This window comes from Siphateles boraxobius, unplaced genomic scaffold (assembly GCF_051911475.1).
Source record: "Siphateles boraxobius isolate OS27281-9 unplaced genomic scaffold, OSU_SipBor_1 33, whole genome shotgun sequence".
NCBI classification, from domain to species: domain Eukaryota; kingdom Metazoa; phylum Chordata; class Actinopteri; order Cypriniformes; family Leuciscidae; genus Siphateles; species Siphateles boraxobius.
The window spans coordinates 2,253,361-2,275,000 of NW_027508953.1; the positions used below are offsets into that span (position 1 = coordinate 2,253,361).

The 21,640-nt window shown below is 42.7% G+C and overlaps 1 protein-coding gene and 1 pseudogene across 2 annotated transcripts in view; one reads left to right on the forward strand and one right to left on the reverse strand.

The window, feature by feature from the left end:
* Positions 1–13,345, forward strand: part of LOC143701570 (E3 ubiquitin-protein ligase TRIM39-like) — a 33,463-nt pseudogene extending 20,118 nt beyond the window's left edge. The window contains exon 8 of the transcript XR_013190129.1: positions 12,516–13,345. The product of XR_013190129.1 is annotated as an E3 ubiquitin-protein ligase TRIM39-like (transcript). The remainder of the gene's footprint in view (positions 1–12,515) is intronic.
* A 1,720-nt stretch (positions 13,346–15,065) lies between these two features.
* fhl3b (four and a half LIM domains 3b) overlaps positions 15,066–21,640 on the reverse strand; it is a 21,544-nt gene continuing 14,969 nt past the window's right edge. The window contains exons 4-6 of the mRNA XM_077194965.1: positions 20,457–20,626; positions 17,483–17,669; positions 15,066–15,936 (exon numbers count right to left, since the gene is read on the reverse strand). Coding sequence (XP_077051080.1) covers positions 15,788–15,936; positions 17,483–17,669; positions 20,457–20,626 — 506 coding nt within the window. The 3' untranslated portion in view covers positions 15,066–15,787. The remainder of the gene's footprint in view (positions 15,937–17,482; positions 17,670–20,456; positions 20,627–21,640) is intronic.

Below are 21,640 nucleotides of genomic sequence, written 5' to 3' on the forward strand. Positions count from 1 at the left end.
CATAGAGCGAGCCTTTCACTGATTGTAAAGCGTCGGAAGTTACTGCTGTGCAAAGCGTCATGGCGCCTGTAGGAAAAAGCTGGATAACTGATAATAACAGTCAATGTGAGAGAATGGCGGCGTCTGCTGGAGACTTCAGAAAAACATTGCTTCTTAATTTTAAAATGTAAATGTGTGAATACAGGAGGAGCTCTGACATGACTGTAGTTCAGAGAGAGATTCAGAGAAACTGAAACTAACTTGATCTACAACAATATGGACGCCTGAAACTATCAACCTCTTTAAACAACAGAATATTTACTGATCCGTTCAAAGAGTGTTGTGGACACATCTGATAATCACAGGTAAGAGATAGAAATATAAGAGAGATTGTGCTGAACAGGTTTCTAATGGAAGTGATCTGGTTTATAAGTTTATGTCAAACAACTGGAATAAGTTGAACAGAACCAGGTTTAAGCATGTTAAACACTCAACTATTTTAGTTGTTTACTGCACTGAAATTGGTATCAGAATTGTATTTAAATATGTCATTTTATTGGTTGCGATGCAAAGATTGGCGTTTCTGGCATTTTGTCACAAAACATAACGACTAAAGAAACTGGAAGTAAATGACCCGCAGATTCACTGAACAAAAACCTGCTAAACTGCAGATGAAAATCCCATTTACATTAAACATTATTAAGATCAAAATTACTCTTGGCCATATAATATATGGAGAGCTTTGTATAGTTGTAAATTAAATTTGTGTGCGTGTGTGTATATATATATATATATATATATATATATATATATATATATATATATATATATATATATATATAATTTGAATTAAAGAAATCCCGTGGAGATGGACAAGAGAAAATTTGCCACCATGTAAGTCAATAAGGAATAAAACTATTATTATTTTAAAATTAAGAAAGAATTATTACATGAATGAATTTAATTTTTATGCTGTAATGTTTAATATACAGTTCAGGAATGTACAGTAGTAGTAAAATGTTTTAACACCAACTCATTCATATTTGTACATTTGAGTTAAATGTGTTTGCTAATGGGCTTTATGCCCAGCTGCACTACTTCCTGAACTTCAGCCAGCTCCTTTGTTTCCTGTCTGCCATTATTGGACAAACTGATTAATCCAGGTGTGCCTGGCCTCAGGCCACGTCCACACGAAGCCAGAGCTTTCCCTATCCGATCTTTTTTTTCCCTCGTTCTAAAAAAAAATTGCGTAAACACGGCGCCGTCTCAAGAAATATCTGCGTACACACGAAACCACTGAAACCGACTCAACCCGATGAAGTATACATGCCAGACCAGTATGAGGCGCTGTATTTCTGACACAGATACACTAAAAACAGAGAAGAAGACTTGCGTAAGACTTGTATATTATACAATAATATACAGTAGCCTATGTAATATTAGGCACAGTAGCTTCTTTTCTTTTTTACCAAGAACTTTATTTAACAATATGAAAAACCATAAATAGACGCATAAAGCTTGCCACAAAGAACCAGCAAATAGCCGAATCATTATGAATGTGTCAAATATAGCAAGGAGACATTTTAATTGTTTATTAATAAACCAGTGTTCCCTTTCAAGGGAACTCGTGCTGCGTCGAGCTGTGGGAACGCCTCTGCGTGTGTGCGTCATGAAGCACGTATGGAATCAGTCCAATGGAGGGACGGAACGTCATAGGCGGGTGACGTCATCGACCAGGAAACTATAAAGCACCCCCAAAACACAAGCGCGACAGCTTCTTTGCCTTCAGTAAGCGCTATATGTGGATCTGTCTCAAGTGTTTTTGTCTGTCACTAAGCAGGAGTTTCACTATTTCAAAAAACTATATATATATATATATATATATATTATATTGAGAGACAATGGCGAGCGAACAACAATTTAAGAAGTGTGTTCCTCCCTGCTCGCGCTATTTAACGAGCGGGGATACACACAGCTTATGTGTTGTTTGTTTGGGAGTGCAGCATGCCCAGTCAGCTCTCGAGGGGGCTGATTGTGAGCATTGCGAGCGTTTGCCTCTTAGAACGCTCCGCTCCCGCCGATCACTCTTTGAGGAGAGTGGTTCGGTTCGCGATCCCCGCAGATCGGGTCCCGCTTATGCCGAGGCTGAGCGGCGACGTCATTCGTGGGGATCGCAGATGGAGCTAACAGCGGGGCTTGAGACGGGCTCTGCCCTATCTCAGCCCTTACCTGTTAGATCCAGTGGCTCAGTCTCGGGTTCGGAAGCACGCTCTGCGGTTTCTTCCCCCCGAACTGAGGCCCCAGTACTGCAACTATCCAGTTCTGAGGATCTGGATGTTGTTAGTCTGGATGCGGGAGATGTCGATGATTCGCCATCTCGCTCTCCCGAAAGTGAGGAGCTTATGGAGGTGCTCACTCGTGCTGTTTCTAAATTAAGCATCGAGTGGCCAGCTGTTAGGCAGGAGTCTAGAGAAAAATCTAAATTAGATGAAAGATTTTTGCCTTCCCGTTCTCAACCTCCACGCCGGTGCTTGCCCTTCTTCCCTGATCTCCACACAGAAGTTTCGAGATCGTGGAAAAAGCCGGTCTCTTCTCGTGTTTTTAGCCCTCAAACTTCCACTTATTCAAACATTGTGGGGGCTAAATCGCATGCTTATGGGGCGATGCCCAAAGCAGAAGAGGCGCTTGCTAGTCATCTTTCTGCTGAAGCTGCATCTTCTTTTAAAGACCCACTTTTACCCTCTAAGCCTCTTAGAAGTACGTCAGCTTTAGTGGGTAAGGTGTATTCGGTGGCCTGTCAAGCCTCGGCGTTTCTGCACACTATGTCCATCTTGCAGGCATACCAGGCTGCCTTATTAAAGGATGTGAGTGACACTCAAGAGGTCAGCACTGACGTAGTTCGCGAACTGCGTCAGGCTGCAGATTTATCTCTGCGCGCCACCAAGGAGTCGGCCAAGCTAATGGGCCGTACTATGGCAGCCCTGGTGGCCGCAGAGAGGCATCTATGGTTAAATCTCTCTGGTATGAAAGAAAAAGACAAAGCTTTTCTTTTGGACGCTCCGCTCTCTCCTCATGGTCTTTTTGGTGATTCTGTAAATACTGTCATAGATAGATTTCAGGAAGAGAAGAAACAGTCGGCAGCGTTTCAGAAATTTATGCCTCTTAAAATTCATGTCCCCTGTACTGCTGGGCGGGAGCAGTCCAGGCCGTCAGTCAGCTCCTCACATAGGGCGCAACGGAAGCAGAGTGTCGCGTCTCGCGCTCCCCCTTCCAAACAGTGGGACCAGACGCGGCACTCTCAGCCGAAGTCTTCTGGCAAAACTGATCTGAGGACAGTTATTATGGCTAAGAAGGCTTCGGCAAAGAGGAAGTCCTGACGCCACAGTCAGGATGCTGAGGGTGGTCCCTGCCGTGGGAGAGAGGTGTTCACCGCATTACACGGTGCCCGCTCTTCTTCGGTGCCCTCAGGGGCCCGTTCTGCTAACCCCGCCTTCATGCCGGGGCACAGACGGTCCCAGTGAGCGCTTTCCCGAGGGACGCTCGCCCCCTCTGAGGAGGGTCTCAGAGCAGTTAAGCCAGTCGTTCCCTGCCGGTGCGCCGTTACAGGGCGCTGTGTTTGCTGCTCAAGTTACACCAGAGGCTAGTCTCGAGAGACTGGTACCCTTAGTAGGATTTCTGGCAGAGTGGAAAAGCCTTCCAAAAATATCTCAGTGGGTTCTGCACACAGTAAAAAAGGGTTATACTATCCAATTCAGGTGTCGTCCACCAAAATTCAGAGGGGTTCTGCCCACAGTGGTGGGCCCCGAGCAGGCTCTGGTAATGGAACAAGAAGTGAAAGCGCTCCTTCAAAAGGGGGCTATAGAACGGGTTCCTCCTCCCAGGTTGAAGTCAGGTTTTTACAGCCGATATTTCATCGTTCCAAAGAAGGATGGGGGGTTGCGTCCAATTTTAGATCTGCGCCTGTTGAATCGCTCGGTAGGGAAGCTAAAATTCAAGATGCTCACTATCAAGCAGATCGTGTCACAAATCCGATCCGAGGACTGGTTTGTCACGATAGATCTGAAGGACGCGTACTTCCATATTTCCATCCTTCCACAACACAGGAAGTTCCTGAGGTTCGCCTTCGGGGGCGAGGCGTACCAGTACAAGGTTCTTCCATTTGGCCTAGCTTTATCTCCCCGCACTTTCACGAAATGCATGGATGCAGCTTTAGCGCCCCTAAAGGTTTCAGGGCATTCGTATTCTCAATTACATCGACGATTGGTTGATTTTAGCTCAGACAGAGCAGATGGCGGTTCAGCATCGAGATGTTGTTCTCGCTCATATGAGAAAGTTGGGGTTGAGGCTGAACGCAAATAAAAGTGTATTATCTCCTTCTCAGAAGACCACTTTTCTGGGTGTCGTTTGGGATTCGATCTCGATGCGGGCGCGACTTTCTCCGACCCGCATCGCTTCGATTCTTTCAGCTATGAAACAAGTAAAGCTAGGTCAGCTACTCACTGTAAAACAGTTTCAGAGACTGTTGGGTCTGATGGCAGCAGCGTCCAGCGTTATACCTTGCGGCCTGTTGTACATGAGACCACTGCAGTGGTGGCTCCGGACCAAGGGATTCTCCCCGAGGGAAATCCCCTCCGCAGGATCAAAGTCACGCGGCGCTGCCTTCGTGCTCTGGTCATGTGGAAAGAAACCTGGTTCCTATCCAAAGGGCCTGTGTTGGGGGCTCTTTGTCGTCGCGTAACGCTAACGACGGATGCTTCCCTCACAGGGTGGGGGGCGGTCATGAGTGGTCGTCCAGCCCAAGGTCTGTGGCAGGACCATCATCTATCATGGCATATAAATTGTCTAGAGATGTTGGTGGTGTTCCAAGCTTTGAAACACTTCCTAGCAGACCTCAGAGGTCATCATGTGTTAGTTCAGTCAGACAACATGTCGGTGGTCTCGTATATAAATCATCAGGGGGGCCTGCGGTCGCGTCCACTTTACAAGTTGGCCCGTCAGATCCTCCCGTGGTCCCAGGGGAAGTTACGGTCTCTGAGAGCTATGTATCTTCCTGGTTATTTGAATGTGGTAGCAGATTCCCTGTCGAGGCAGGGGCCGAGGCCGGGGGAATGGAGGCTCCACCCCGAGGTGGTGGAGCTCCTTTGGTTGAGTTTCGGTCGCGCAGAGGTGGACCTATTCACTTCCAAGGAGACAACGCACTGTCATCTGTGGTTCTCCATCAGTCAGCCAGCCCCTCTGGGGTTGGACGCTCTGGTACAGCCGTGGCCGAGGTCACGTCTGTATGCTTTTCCCCCGGTTGCTCTGCTACCAGGAGTTCTGGAGAGGGTTCGCCGGGACGGGGTCAGCCTACTATTAGTAGCCCCGTTCTGGCCGGCCCGAGTATGGTTCGCGGACCTAATATCTCTTCTGGACGGCTCTCCCTTGGAGATTCCGATCAGGAGGGATCTACTCTCTCAGGAGGGCGGTACGATATTTCACCCCCGCCCAGAGTTGTGGAAACTGTGGGCTTGGCCTCTGAGGGGGCCCAGCTCATAGAATCTGGTCTCTCAACTGAGGTTGTTGAGACCAACCTTCACTCCAGAGCTCCGTCCACGAGGAAGTTATATGCCCTGAAGTGGAAACTTTTCACTTCTTGGTGTGCAGAACACCCGCAGGACCCAGTTAACGGCCCAGTGGGTGCAGTGCTGGAGTTTCTGCAGGAGCGTTTCTCTGCAGGGTTATCCCCCTCCACACTAAAGCTGTATGTGGCGGCACTAGCTGCTTACCATGTCCCTTTCAGTGGAGTTTCTCTTGGGAGACACCCACTTATAACTCGCTTCCTTCGTGGCACTTTGAGGCTGAGGCGTGCAGTTCGTACGAGGGTGCCGACTTGGGATTTGGCCATTGCACTAGAGGGCCTTTCTTTGGCCCCCTTTGAACCTATTGAGGACGTTTCTGAAAAATTTCTCACGTATAAAACTCTTTTTCTGCTTGCAATCTCCACATTTAAGAGAATCGGAGATTTGTAGGCCCTGTCTGTTGCACCCTCGTGCCTGGAGTTTTTGCCTGGTATGGTTAAGGCTTTTCTATACCCTAGACCAGGTTATGTCACTAAGGTCCCTACTAATGCTGTCAGACCTACAGTGGTGCAGGCTTTCTATCCTCCTCCGTTTGTGTCATCAGATCAGGAGAAACTTCACCTTCTCTGCCCGGTTAGGGCGTTAGACGCTTACGTCCACAGAGCTGCCCTGTGGAGGAAATCAGAACAGTTATTTGTGTGCTTTGGACCACCCAGGAAAGGGTGTCCCACGTCTAAACAGAGAATGAGCAAGTGGGTGGTTGAGGCCATCTCACTTGCTTATGAGTCGGCTGGTCAGCCTTCACCTTTGGCTGTACGAGCCCACTCTACTAGGAGTATGGCTGCTTCTAAAGCATTGTTGTCAGGAGTATCGCTAAGTGATGTTTGTGATGCAGCTGGGTGGTCCTCACCGCATACATTTGTTAAGTTCTATGAATTGGACTTAAGTTTCACTCCTGGGGCGCAGGTGCTCTCGTCCTCTGTGCGCTAGTTCCCACATGATGGTCATTTGCTCCTATGGCGACGTGGGTATTGGCGTTCCCACAGCTTGACGCAGCTCGAGTTCCCTTGAAAGGGAACGTCTCGGTTACGAATGTAACCCTAGTTCCCTGATAGGGAACGAGACGCTGCGTCGTTTTGCCATACTCCCAGCATGCCCGTTAGCGCTTCCTTCAGGCCTATCAGAAGCTGTCGCGCTTGTGTTTTGGGGGTGCTTTATAGTTTCCTGGTCGATGACGTCACCCGCCTATGACGTTCCGTCTCTCCATTGGACTGATTCCATACGTGCTTCATGACGCACACACGCAGAGGCATTCCCACAGCTTGACGCAGCATCTCGTTCCCTATCAGGGAACTAGGGTTACATACGTAACCAAGACGTTTTCTGTGACGATGCTGACTCGCCACCTTCGCAGTATTGTGAAGGTGCCTATAGAGAGATATGCGCACTTCATACGGATTATTAGAGTTGTCTGTTTCTTTTCGTTTTGAATTGTTTTGTTTGAAAGTAGACATTTCAAGCTTAGATATATTTCTGAGTTTCTGTTCATTTATGAGACAAGCTCGAGTTCACGTGCGATGCAAGTTATATCGCGTCGGCGCCTCCATGTCCAGATTATAGGCTATTGTCTGCTATATTTGCTTCTTATTTATTAAATCCAGGAAATTGGTTGATGAAACATTGATTAAAATTAAGATACAATTTATACAAAACGAAATTCACTTTAAAGAAAGGCTTTATAAAAAACAAAACTTAATGAAGTGGTCAAAATGATGTGTCTCGATATTGCGCATCTTATGATTAGGCTACTCACGCTGTTCACTTTTCATATAATCAACATATATGAAAAGGAAAAAAATAACATAATATTTAAACATAAATATGAAACTAACTTTTCTTTAATGGCTACAACATGTATGCCTTCAGTACAGAGAAATTTAATGTCGGAGCGAAAGCCGTATTACCGGTGAGCATGAGGGGGCAGGTGCGTTTTTAGAATAATAATAAAATAATTCCCAGCGATCGTCGAGTATTATTTTTGCTTAAAATGCCCATCCCTACAAAATACGAAATGTCTTAATCAGACAAAATACAAGCATCATAGCATAAGAAAGAAATATAAATAAATAAAGAAGTAAAATAAAGAAATAAAATCAAAATACATTAAAGTAGGCCTAAATAATAAAGAAAGAAATAAAAGAGGCTCAGTAGCTTCTGAAGCATGAACTCAAGCAAGTAGTCGCAGTTGTTGTTGCTGTTAGGCTACTGATTTAGCGCGTCTGACTAGTCGACACATGGGGTGATGACATCATCGTTTCACAAAATATACGGATTGGCCGTACACACGAAAACGCAAGGGTGTCGTTTTCAAATTTATCCACCCTGGGACCCGGTTTAAAAAAAATAGCGGTTTCAGTCTCCCAAAACGCCGGATCCGTCTGGACGAAACGCCGATCCGATAAAAAATTTGTACGTATACAGCTAAACGCGTCTCCGCGTGGACAGGGCCTCAGTAACAATAATCAGGCACACCTGGATTAATCAGTTTGTCCAATAATGGCAGACAGGAAACAAAGGAGCTGGCTGACCATCAGGAAGTAGTGAAGCTGGGCATAAAGCCTATTAAGTCCATAATCATAAAAAAGGAACTAGTCCATATTAAGAAAATAATGTATGAATTAAAATTGTAATAATGTTGTTGTGATGTAATTAACTATTTTTAAGATAATCATTTATAAGAAAATGAGTCAAGTGATGCACATTCTAACGTTTTCTTATCGGAGAAAAAAAGAAAGACAATGTAAAATTAAAGCTGCAAGCAGCGATGAAAAGGGCCCTCGCACCCGTGCCACCACCACCCGGCGGCTTTAGGAAAACAGAGCACAGTGGGCAGTACGTAAATATAGGAGGACTGTATTAAAGTAATTTGTATTTGCCACACTTTTTGCTACCAGCAGGTGGCGCTTTTGCTTTGACCGAATATGAGCAAGGTCATGTGTTCAGGACAGGACTCTTATCAAACATGTGAAGTTTGGGGCAGATCGGACATTGTATGGCTGAGTTACTGCTTTTTGCAGTATGCACATCTACATTTGTCAGGCCGCCAAGCGCACACCCTTCGACGAAAACTCAAGATCTTCGCAATTTAACGTCGCAAAGGCCTTAAGATTACACTCACCAAATTTAAAGAGGATCCGATCAAAACTGTAGGAGGAGTTCGTTAAAGTACAACGTCTGGAAATGGCAAAAACTGCAAAAAAATCTGAGAGGAAATTCAAAATAGCTCACTTCCTGTTGTGTTTAGGGCTAACTGGGAACACTTCCCTCAAATCCTGATGTACTCGTTACATCATAAGAAGAATGGCATCTACGCTAATTTTAGTGTCTTTGTTTATCCCGAGGTTTTCCCGCAGCCTGCTGGATCCAGGCCGTTTCCAGATCTGACGAAGGACTTTCGCCTGGACCTGATGACAATGCAGTGCTGAAGTGCCAACTAGCCTCTCCCTATGGAGGATCCCTATACCACTCTACAGATAAAGCGTTGTGGAATTTTTCGGTTCGCTTACCTACCCAAAGTGATAAGATCAAATAAAAATTCTGCATCAAAATTTATAGATAAGTAGTTTGTTTAGGCATGGTTTGTAAGGAATTACAAACCTGCGCACATATATTCAAACGCACATAACTATAGAATCAATTCTTAATGCTCATGTGAACGCCATCGCTCATGTGAACGCCATCAGCGTCTATCACAGGTTCACGTTTAAAGTCTGTTTAGAGAGAACGGTGGTGTCTTAGCGGCCCCTAATTTAATAACAAATGATCATTTAGACGGAAGTGAATCAATCAAAACTAACTTTAGCTGGAAAAAACATTTTTCAAGAGCCACTATAAAACCAAACCAATCTCTGTTACCTTAAATTATATGTTTATCTTTGTAAAGCTGCTTTGTAACAATCTACATTGTTAAAAGCGCTATATAAATGAGGATGACTTGACTTGACTTGACTATGCTCCAAGAGACTTTTTTGTAGGTATTGTGTCATTACATGTATGTACCGAATTTCACACCTGTACGTCAAACGTAGAGCCGGGGCAATAATGTAGGGTGCGCTATTGAGCCATTTTGACCCAACAATAGGGTCCTCTCACCATCGGTGCTCGGGCCCTAAAAACATGCTTATTAAAGTTACAGTAATTACTAGCTCACACTCCTTCTCTAAGTCATCTCTGGCTTTAATGAAAAGTCATTACAATGTATTTATTTATCAGGTAAGTGTTCGTGTAATGAGCTTCACATTAGGGCACTGATCACTTTCTCTGGGTTTGCAGTAATGACCAGCTGACTGTACATGATCTCTCAAATATTTGAGTTTCTTCAAAGACGTCACTCTTTATCTCTAGACATTCTTTACATTCAATCATCGGCTTCTTTACAACTTCACATGCACACTAATCCTAAATAATCTCAATCATATAGGCAGAAGCCATTAGATCAAAATATCTTTTAAGATTATAAGATACTTAAACTGAGTGTGTGTATCAGGTGTGTCCAAACTTTAGACTAGTAGGTGATTTATTTTTCTTCATTTCTCTTTCCAGCGATGTCTTCCTCCAGCGGTCCACTGACTGAGGAGCTTCAGTGCTCTATATGTCTGGACGTGTTCACTGATCCAGTCAGCACTCCATGTGGACACAACTTCTGCAAGACCTGTCTGAATAAGTGCTGGGACAACAGCCAGACCTGCAACTGTCCATATTGTAAAGAAACATTCTGTCACAGCTCTGTCTTCCTTGTCTGGGTTTCCTCGTGGTTTAGTGACAGAGCTGTGACACTCCCGGGTTGTCGTGTGTTTGTGTCTTGTCTAGTCTGTTGTGAGCACATGGCTGTTATGTTGTTCCTTGTGCCATGTGCTCTTCTGTCTATTGTCAGCCCCTCCCATCTCGTTATCTGTTTAGTGATTAACGTTCTTCACCTGGGTTGTCTCGTTAGTCTCCTGTGTTTGGTTCCTATATAGTCTCCTTTGTGTTTGCAGTCCAGTGCTGCTTGGTTGTAAATGTTACGTGTCTTCGTGTTCCTCCCGTGATGTCTAAGCCCTGAAGTTTGTATCTACCCTGTTTGTTTTGTTATTAAATCACTCAGGATCTGAAGCCACGTCTCTTGTTTACCATTCCATGACAGAACGAACCAGCCAAACATGTGGATTCAGCGGAGGGAACTTTGTCCTGCGGAGAGGGAGAACGGGATCTCCCTATTCAAATACTTTGGCATGTGCGTGCAGAGGAATGAGGAGATCAGGACATCCGGTGATCAGTTGGGAAGAGGTGAGACCAGGACTGTGACTGGCAGTCATGTTAAGACCCCTGCTGACTCTCAGCGATTTGAGGGAACTCGGTTGGCCAGGTTCTCGGGAACCCGTGGAGGCCTTAGGGGAGGAGGTGATAGACGGACTTCATCAGTGGTCCCTGTTCCTGTGGTCCCGAGTCCGGTGGTCCCGAGGCTGGTGGTACCGAGTCCGGTGTTCCGGAAAAGGAGACACGTTCCGTCTGACCAGTCAGAGACTGTTCACGTTCCGTCTGCCCAGTCAGAGACTGTTCACGTTCCGTCTGACCAGTCAGAGACTGTTCACGTTCCGTCTGACCAGTCAGAGACTGTTCACGTTCCGTCTGCCCAGACAGAGACTGTTCACGTTCCGTCTGCCCAGTCAGAGACTGTTCACGTTCCGTCTGCCTTCATGGACCTGGACTATCTGGAGCGTCTGGCTCGGATCCTGGACATGCCCGTGTCTGCTGTTCCAGAGCCGGAGCCAGTGTCTCTTGTTCCAGAGCCGGAGGCAGAGCCAGTGCCCGTTCCAGAGCCAGTGCCCGTTCCAGAGCCGGAGGCAGAGCCAAGGCCTGTTCCATAGCCGGAGGCAGAGCCAAGGCCTGTTCCATAGCCGGAGGCAGAGCCAAGGCCTGTTCCATAGCCGGAGGCAGAGCCAAGGCCTGTTCCATAGCCGGAGGCAGAGCCAAGGCCTGTTCCATAGCCGGAGGCAGAGCCAAGGCCTGTTCCATAGCCGGAGGCAGAGCCAAGGCCTTTTCCATAGCCGGAGGCAGAGCCAAGGCCTTTTCCATAGCCGGAGGCAGAGCCAAGGCCTGTTCCATAGCCGGAGGCAGAGCCAAGGCCTGTTCCAGAGCCAGTGCCTGTTCCAGAGCTGGAGCCAAGGGTCTTCTCCGCCCTGGCCGCCCGAAGGGTCTTCGTCTGCTTCGCCCTGGCCGCCCGATAGACTGTCTGCTTTGCCCCAGCCACCTGATAGACTGTCTGCTTTGCCCCGGCCATCTACTAATTTGTCGACCCCTGTTCCTGTTTCCCTTCATGGACCCGGCCCCCCATCCCTCCCCCTGATCCTCTTTGCCACTTCACTCCTGGATTTTTGTCTTGTTTGTTTCTTGTGGGGCATGGAGCGTCTGGTAGCCGCTCCATAGAGAGGGGGTAGTGACACAGCTCTGTCTTCCTTGTCTGGGTTTCCTCGTGGTTTAGTGACAGAGCTGGGACACTCCCGGGTTGTCGTGTGTTTGTGTCTTGTCTAGTCTGTTGTGAGCACATGGCTGTTATGTTGTTCCTTGTGCCATGTGCTCTTCTGTCTATTGTCAGCCCCTCCCATCTCGTTATCTGTTTATTGATTAACGTTCTTCACCTGGGTTGTCTCGTTAGTCTCCTGTGTTTGGTTCCTATATAGTCTCCTTTGTGTTTGCAGTCCAGTGCTGGTTCGTTGTACATGTTACGTGTCTTCGTTTTCCTCCCGTGATGTCTAAGCCCTGAAGTTTGTACCTGTACAGTACAGTTGCAGGTACAGTGTGCTGTCTGCACTACACTAGATTACATTCACATACAGCTTCATCACTGACCTACAGTATGATTAACAACTGATTACATATTACAATCATCATAGAATATATGTATTGTGAAGATGTGATTCATATTGTCTGTTTTCTCAGTGGATGTGACTCTGGATCCTGATACAGCTAATCCTGCTCTCATCCTGTCTGATGAGGGAAAACAAGTGAGAGATGGAGACATTATACAGAAACTCCCAGACAATCCAGAGAGATTTGATAGATGTCCCTGTGTCATGGGAAAGGAGGGATTCTCCTCTGGGATATTTTATTTTGAGGTGCAGGTGAAGGGAAAGACTAAATGGACTTTAGGAGTGGCCAGAGAATTCATTAGCAGGAAGGGAGAGATCGCACTGACTCCCAGTAATGGATACTGGACTGTGTGGCTGATGAATGAGAATGAATATTGGGCCTTTGCTGGTCCTCTTGTCTCTCTGTGTGTGAGAGTGAAGCTGCAGCGGGTCGGTGTGTTTGTGGATCATGCGGAGGGTCTGGTCTCCTTTTATGAATTGGAGTCCAGCTCTCATATCTACTCTTTTACTGATCAGTCTTTCACTGGGAAACTCTATCCATTTTTTAGCCCGGGCCTTAATGATGGAGATAAAAACTCAACTCCACTGATCATCACACCTGTCAAACACAATCAATGAATTTACAGCCCTAATGTGAAATACACAATTAAATTATTTATTTAATTATCAATCTGTACATGTTTTTCAATTTTTTCATCATTTGTTTTTCATTGGTAAAATCTATAATTCCTAGCAATAATTGTAAATTCTAATGTAAAAATATAATGCTTGTTTAACAATTTTATTTTCAACTTTTCACAATTATTCATGCCACTGTTTTCTCCCATCTCAACCTGACAAAGGGAAAGTGTCTGTAATTCTTTTTTTTTACATCAAAATAAACCAAACTATGATAAAATATATAAAGTATATCAAAGCTGTTTCTACCATTTAAATTACAAAATGATCTGCGATAATACTGTTGTAAATCAGATGTTAATTCCTCAATATAGATCAAATGATTAGCATATTCATACACAACATTATGGATCTTCAAAGGAGAAGGAGAAGAAGAAGAAAACATTGTAGTCCTATTACCATGTCAAATGTTTAACCCATATTAAAACTCGGTATGTTTAACCATAGGAATAATAATAGACAAATTTCAACACACATTTAAATGCTTGATACAGTGAAATACATCTTCAAATAAAATAAAGGACTGTTAAATATTTGATTGTGCTGATATGAAGTAGAGATACAAATATTGCTGTTTATGTTTAATGTATTTTGATCTGTATGGAAATTGAACACAGCTTCTTTTTACAGTAGATAGTGATAAAATAAGGTCATCATTTTAAAGAAAAAATTATGGAAAGCTAGTCATATATTCTGGTCTTTTCACATTGTTCTGTGTCCTGAGAGAAAGAGTAGATGACTTCATCTCTTTAAAGTAAACCCGTCACAGTAGAGAAACTCATACAGGTTTGAGGCGAGTAAATGATGACAGAATTTTGATTTTTGTGTGAAATATCACTTTAATTAAGAAACTCTGAGGCCCGGTGCTACAGCATTACTGTAGATAATGCTCACTAGGTGGCGCTATATAGTTTCAAATCAGAAAATACAGATAATATAACGAGGTTCATACAGTCATGGAAAACTTAGAAATAAAATCATGTTATTTAAAACGTTATTTGTTTAGTAATTTGTTTTTAGTTTACTTGGTTAAAATTAGTTCTTTTTGAGTGCTATGTCTGGTCGATTAATTTCGATTGTGCATCTTTAGTCCTAATTATGATTAATAATGATGCCTACACCACTCAATAATGGATCCACATTGTAATGCTCTGTTTGTGTTTGAGTGTGTGTTGCAGTGTTTAACACATGATGGATTGAGTGATTACAGTGTTTAGTTCTGATGGTTTTAACAGAGACGGCAGGACAAATGTATCATCCACTGAGGTTTAGGACACAAGATGAAACTGAAGACCCCAGAGGACGAGTTTAATGGGACCCGGAGTCTCTCCTGGGACAAAGGAGATCATTTTCATATTTCCATAAACAGAGTCAACTGCAACTAACGAAAGAGTCATGAGAATTTCTAAAACCAACAGCTGCATATTATGTTTAAAAATGGAAAGATTTGGAAAGATTATTTATGCTTTATGATGGTTTTAATCCTCATTATTTGTGCCTGGACCTTTTTATATAAAGTAGGTATATTTATACTTAAAATGTATTTGGCTGTCACTAATAAAATGTCAAACCAAGCTGCATTATCAGCATTAAACCTCGATATCACAGACCTTATCTTTTAAAGAACTCAGTGTCTCCATCAGTCCATCTTTTGCTCTGGACGTGTCTGGAAAGTCTGATCAGTGATTGTGTCATTCTTCAAGTATTGTCCTTTTGGATTCAGCAAATCCTCACTGAAGTTCCTGAACTTCCTGATATTTGTGCTTCAACATCCTACAGAAATTCTGCCATAATCTTTACCAATTATACATTCCATAGTCATTTTTTAGTTTCACATGCCTTTTTATGGTAAAAAAAAAAAAGTCAGAAATATGGCATCTGGTAAAGGGGAAAAAAATAAATGTTTCACACAAGATTTAAAATCGAGTGTAACTAGAAGCAGTTAAAATGAACTTCATATGGAGGGTTTATTCATGATTAGAGATGTTAGGGTGGAGTTATATATGCAGGATTTCCATAACCTTATATTTTATGAAAGGAAACACAACACAGGAGCAGTTTTACAGAAGCCATTCATATGTAAAAATACATCAAACATTTCTAAACAAAGTTACAAGTATTCTTTTGAAAGCAACACAAATAGGAAGCCACCTGTTAAATCATTATTAATATGTGAATATTTCATTTGAGAATTATTAAAAATGAATGGATAAAACACCAAGCATGTGTATTAAAATAGTGCACTGTAAAATCCACTGTTTCATGCAAACAACATTTTCTGTCCACATTCTAATGCATCATTACATGATTCTCGCTGAACACATGCCTGACATATTTACACTCAGTGTGTGTTTTGTTCAGATGTAAATTTCATTGAGGCCTGATGTTCATGCAAACACATGGAAAATTACTCAAAGTAGAGTCACTTTGGCACGAAACACGTTCGGATCAAATGATTTGAGTTTATCATTTAAACCATGAAATACATTTACCAATCAAATGTGTCATTCTGTTTTAGAGATTTTTAACACACAGATTTGAGAGAATGTAACACCAAAACTTTCATGTACATTACACATGTATAAATGATGTCAAAAGTTTCATAAATGTGTTTCTATTACACAAAGCTCTGTTTTTCAGCACATCTACAGAAGCAGTTTTGAATTATTTGGCATTGCAGCTTTTGCACAGAATCTTTGTCCCGTCGGGGAAGAATCCAGCGCCGACCAGAGACACCGAACACTCAGAACACTTAAAACACGACTGATGCCACTGACGATCCCCAAACGACACGTACTTCCCTTCTCCAAAACCTGACAAAAAGATAGAGAGGATTTTCATTTTGAGCAGCCGTTTCTACAATCTCTTAAACAACATTATCATCATTTCAAATGAACATCATTTAAATTGTTTATAAACAATAATTATTTATTGATGAGGACACACTCGAAAGAACAGTCTGTAAAAGTCTTGCACAGTGTGTTAATGCTAAACATGATTTACTCAATGTTGTTCCAAACTTATATTGCTTGCTTGCTTCTGTGTAACAAAATAAGTTCTCATAGACATAATGAAAGTGAATGGGGACTGAGGCTGTTGAGTTCCTTAAATGACTGAAAAAGCAAAGGAAATAGTTTATACAACTTGTATACATTTTTTTTGTGTCACTTTTAGAGCTTGACAGCCCCAGTCTCCATTCACTTTCATTAAATGGAAAAGAGCAGCATGGACTTTCTGCGTAATATCTTCTTTTTATATTCCATGATAGAAGTCGTCATTGGGGTTTGGAAAAACAGTAGGATGAATACATAAAACAAATCTATGTGCATATACTGTATGTGCATGTGTTTTTTGTTGAATATCATATTCTATACGATTTTATGGCTAATAGTATGTTATAGTGAGATTATGAAGCTCATTGGAGGAAAAAAAACACCTCAATATTATTGAAAGGTCCAAATTTAGAAAAAAACATGTAATTTGTTGTTGCTGATATTTATATTCCCCATAAATGGATGACATTCTAATTGTTTGTAATGTAAACCATTGCGATCTTTATAACAGTATAGCATAAAATGCATGTAAAATCATTTGTCTCTCTATATATCCCAATAATGTCTTAGTTAGTTGAAAATTAAATGCTTAGTTTTATAATAAAATCTCTGTCGTTTTATTGTGGAAGGCAAAACGTATAATGCAAAACAATGATGTCTCAGAGATGTACAAATAAATGTATCATATTCAATACTAAAATTTGAACATGATTTTTCCTAAAAAAAGAAATATGTATGGAAAATTCAGTAAACCTAAGTTGTTTCAGTCCAATAAGTGTTCATCTTGAAATATTACTAACAATATAAACGTTATTCTTACATTTACTTTAAAAAAAAATTCAAGATTTCAAAGCAAAACAAAAAAACATGTTAACCACGACCTGAAGGGGGACGTTTTAGTTAAATTTACACTATAACGGGGTTTACTTGATAAAAATTTATAAACTATCACTCATACAATAGATGGCTTGTTGCAGATTGTATACAAGATTTCAGCAAAGTTTTGATAATGTTTTAGAAATGTGCGTATGATAGGCTGCAGTAGGCTTTAGGGTTAAAACATATAAACAGTTAGATATTTGATACTGATATTTGAGTTAGATATAATATTCTCACAGTGCATGACCCGGTGGATGAGAGACCCTTGAGTCCTGATGCTCAAGCAGAACTTTATTCAAACACACTCAACAGTCTCAAACACAAACGACCCTGTTTATGTGACAACGGTCTCTTGTTTCTGTTATCAGCTGAAGGAACTGTTAATGAAGAGCGCTCTTGTTATAAGGACACATTAACACACACTGACCTGTGATGGGTTTGTCGCAGGCCGCACACTTTTGGGCGTACAGGTTACTGAAGCACTTCACACAGAACGGATCTTCACCCTGCGTTGTGAAAGGCTGTCCGGCCAGCTGGACTTTACAACCCGAACACAAGAAACATTCTTTATGCCAGGACTCGTCTCTGTACGTAACGCCACCCTGAACCAAGATCTGTGAGAGACGAGACCAGCAAAAACACTGGCATTCACTGGCATACAACTCAAAGAGGTTAGCAATGAAATAAAAGCAAAAATACTCAAAATTTAAATGAATCTTCAGATATTACACTATTAAAAATAAAGGTTCCAAAGAGGGGTATCACAGTGAAAAAATAACTTTTCCCAAATAAACTTTCAGTGAACAATTTTGAAGGTAAGACACATAAATAGCGTATAATTATAGATAATATAACAATAATACATATCACCATACTTCCTGTGTTGATTGAATACATTAAGAATTCCAAACATTTTTGTAAGTTTTTGGAAATATTATGTTTAAATATGCAAATTAGGCATTTTCTAATTAATTATGTACTCATTTGCATAAACTCAGAAACAAAAATCTAAATAATGGATGAAGCCAGGTTCAAAATTCTTGTTTCATTTTGTTTACATATTTGAATTAAAGGTTTTTAAGAGAGAGGATTTAGGATTTCTCTTTTATCACTCCATAAATCAGCAAATACTGTCAACAAATACATTTTCACCATGTTTTTAGGAATAAATTGTATAATATCACGCAAGTGATATATAAACAAACCTCTCTGTAAAAACCTTCAGAATATAGATATGACTAAAACTGTAATGTTTTGTGTAAGTGAACTACTGAACCGGTTTTGTGTAAGTGAACTACTGAACCGGAGAAAGCAACCTTTTAAGAAAGCAACCTTTAAAGATATGAATTGTAATCGAAATCTAAAGATGTAAATAAAGTAAAATTAAAAGTGTATTTTGGATGTTTTCTTTCCACTAGTCAGAAATAACACGTTATGAAAAGCCAAATAGGCCAAAATCTCACAATTGACCAGTGCATGAAAAAACAATGTGTTTGCCTTAAAAGTAAACATTTTCTTTATGTGAAGAATATTTTAATAGCCCTTTTCCACTATAAAGAATATTTTGTCCAATGGAAAGGTTTCATGGATGTTAAAGGTTCTTCATGGAATCATCAACAGCAATGAAGAACGTATATGTAACGTTACGTATATGTAACCCTCGTTCCCTGAGTAGGGTTCCGTCGTGACGACGAATGGGGTTTCGCTTAGAAAGCCTATCAACTTTGAGTATTACAAAACGAGACAATGGCGAAGAAATGCCATGGGTCTGCGGAATTTGCACAGCGTAACTCCGCCCCACCTCGTAGGTATAAATGGAGGACGCCGTCAACATGCAGATATGTTTTTTCGCTGAGGAGCCGAGACTGAACTCAGGCGTTAACAGCGGTACAGCAGAAGTGGCAGGAAGACGGAACGTCTCCGTTCCCTACTCAGGGAATGAGGGTTACATACGTAACGAGACGTTCCCTTTCGTAGTCACTACGAGTTCCAACATGACGACGAATGGGGTTCCAGTCTAATCACGCCACCTTCTGGGCTGTCTTCGTGTTGGTTACGTGTTGGTTCTTGAGCAACGCCAGAAAGCGATGCAGAGCAAGGCGTACTGCCAGCAACTTGAGGCAACTGACAAGCCAAAGGCGCTGGGGTCTTGTCCAGGAGCCTGCGGCAGCATTTCCGTTGCACAAGGCACCCCAGCCCATGGTGGAGGCATCTGTTGAGACAACAACATGCCTGGAAACTCGTTCTAAGGGCACTCCGGCCCGAAGAAAGTTGATGTTCGTCCACGGGGTGAAGGTCTGACGGCAGGTCGGAGTAACTGGTACTCAGAGCGTGCCTTGTTGCCATGTCCACCTCGGGACTCGATCGAGAAGCCAGAGCTGAAACGGTCTCATATGAAGCAATCCGAGCGACGTTGCTGCGGCTGCGGATGCCATATGCCCCAGGAGCCTCTGAAATAACTACAGTGGAACCGTCTCAGGGGCGCCGCTTAGCCTGGCGTTTAGGGGGGTGCAGGGGCGGAGAGTGCTGGGGCGCCTTCCTGTGGCTTCCTCCACGAAACGGCCCGTATGGAGGCTGCTGCTGGGGCCGTGCGGGAGGGGCGGGAGCCACGGAAGGGCGCGGCGAGCAGGCTGAGGGTTCTGTGCTGGGGCAGAATGTGTTTTATCGCCCAGTCTGCTTCTGGGAAGTTGAGAACTGTTGGACAAAGTCCTCAACCCCGCCGCTGGGGGGGAGGGTAGGCCGAGGACGAATCGTTGGCGTTTGGTTCCGCATCGTCACCCTCAGGTTACCCTGGCCACCAGCCGAAGTACCACCTCTCGTGGAGGGGGTAGATCAGGGTGTGGATGAGGGGACTCTATTAGGAGGTCATTGAGTCTCGACAGTAGTGTCGCGATGGTCATGTTCCCACAGAGAGAACATGAGTCATCCGCAAGCGCTGCTTTAGCGTGATCAATGCCCAAACATGCAAAGCAGGGATTGTGCCCATCAGAATCAGACACAGTCCGAGCGCAACCAGAAGTGCACGGGCAAGGCATCTTTAAAAAGACATGCCGCGTACAATCTCTTTTTGTGAGAGGAAATCTCTGAGGATGCTGAAGCGACCAGGGAGAAATACATTCACTGACACAGATAAGCAGGCAATGTGAACTAGCTGGAGATCGCCGTCACACCAACACCGGAGAGTCGCTCGTCTCAAATAGTGAAGTTGAGAGAAATAAACTCAGAGTTGGCTGTGGAGACGCTGTGCAAATTACGCAGACCCATGGCATTTCTTTGCCATTGGCTCGTCTTGTAATACTCTAAGTTGATAGGCTTTCTAAGTGAAACACCATTCGACGTCACAACGGAACTCGTAGTGACTACGAAAGGGAACCTTTATTTTTATAAAGTTTTCCTCTCACCTGTTTGCAGTGGGCGCAGCGGGGGGCGAATCGTCCCTCGTAACAGGGCACACAGTAAAACTCGTCCTTATCTGGGATGAACGACTGTCCGCCGATGGGCTTCTCACAGCCGCAACAAACAAAACATTCCTCGTGCCACGAGCAGCCTCCGTACTCCAGCCGCTTAGAGCCTGAGAGATCGACAATTGTTCAAAATAACTGTTAAACACTTCATCGACAGTGAGAGTGAGCAAAGCAACATGACTAAACCATTTTAACTTCATGTAACGACAATGTAACTACTAATGGGAGCAGGAGCTCTCCAATGTTTTTTTTTTGGTGTAGAGAGGATTTTATTGGACAAACAGCCCTGAGTGCAAGATGAGTCATTAATATTTTTGGTCCATTTTTCCAGAAGGGAAAGAAAAATTTAAAATGCTTTTAGCAGTAGCCTACAACTAAAATTATTTAACCCAACTAAAATTAAAATTATTAAAAATGATTTTCTTTAATGTAAAAAATAAACTGAAATAAAATAAAATTGGAATGGAAAAACTTAAACACAATTTAGAAATGTTGCCTGAAATATGTTTAAATATGAAATTACAAAAACTAAAATTGAAGAAAAATCACATAACAAAATTACTGAAACTTAAAAACTAAATAAAAAGTAAAACATACATAAAACATAAAAATAAAAGCCAATTTAAAATGTTAATAAATCGAGTATACAAATAATACTAAAACAACAGTGGGACACTAGATTCACCTCAAAGATAAAATAAAGTAGGCTAAGCCACAAAACTCTCATTTTGATTTCTTGTTTTTTTTAATTTAAGAGCTAAACATTATCTCATAACTTTTATCATTTTTATCTCGTTACATCATTGTGAATGTGCTTCTACCTGTCTGCATTGGCTTTCTTCTGAACAACAGCCTCAGCTGTTCACGCACTACAGGTTCTTGCTCAAGTGTTTTATTGTGTTGAGGGTGGCTGAGCATGTCTGATAAGTAATTAGTCTTTGTAATGTAGAGACTAACTACATGTGTGATGTCACGCTACAGTCCGTCTACTACACAACTACATTCTCACAATTGAACTTCAACTGCCCTGGATCTACAAAAGCCTCCCGTGTGGGTGTTTTGTTTCTGAGGCGTGCAAAAGCTGTGGGCTGACAATTCCACAATGGCTGGTATTTCAATAA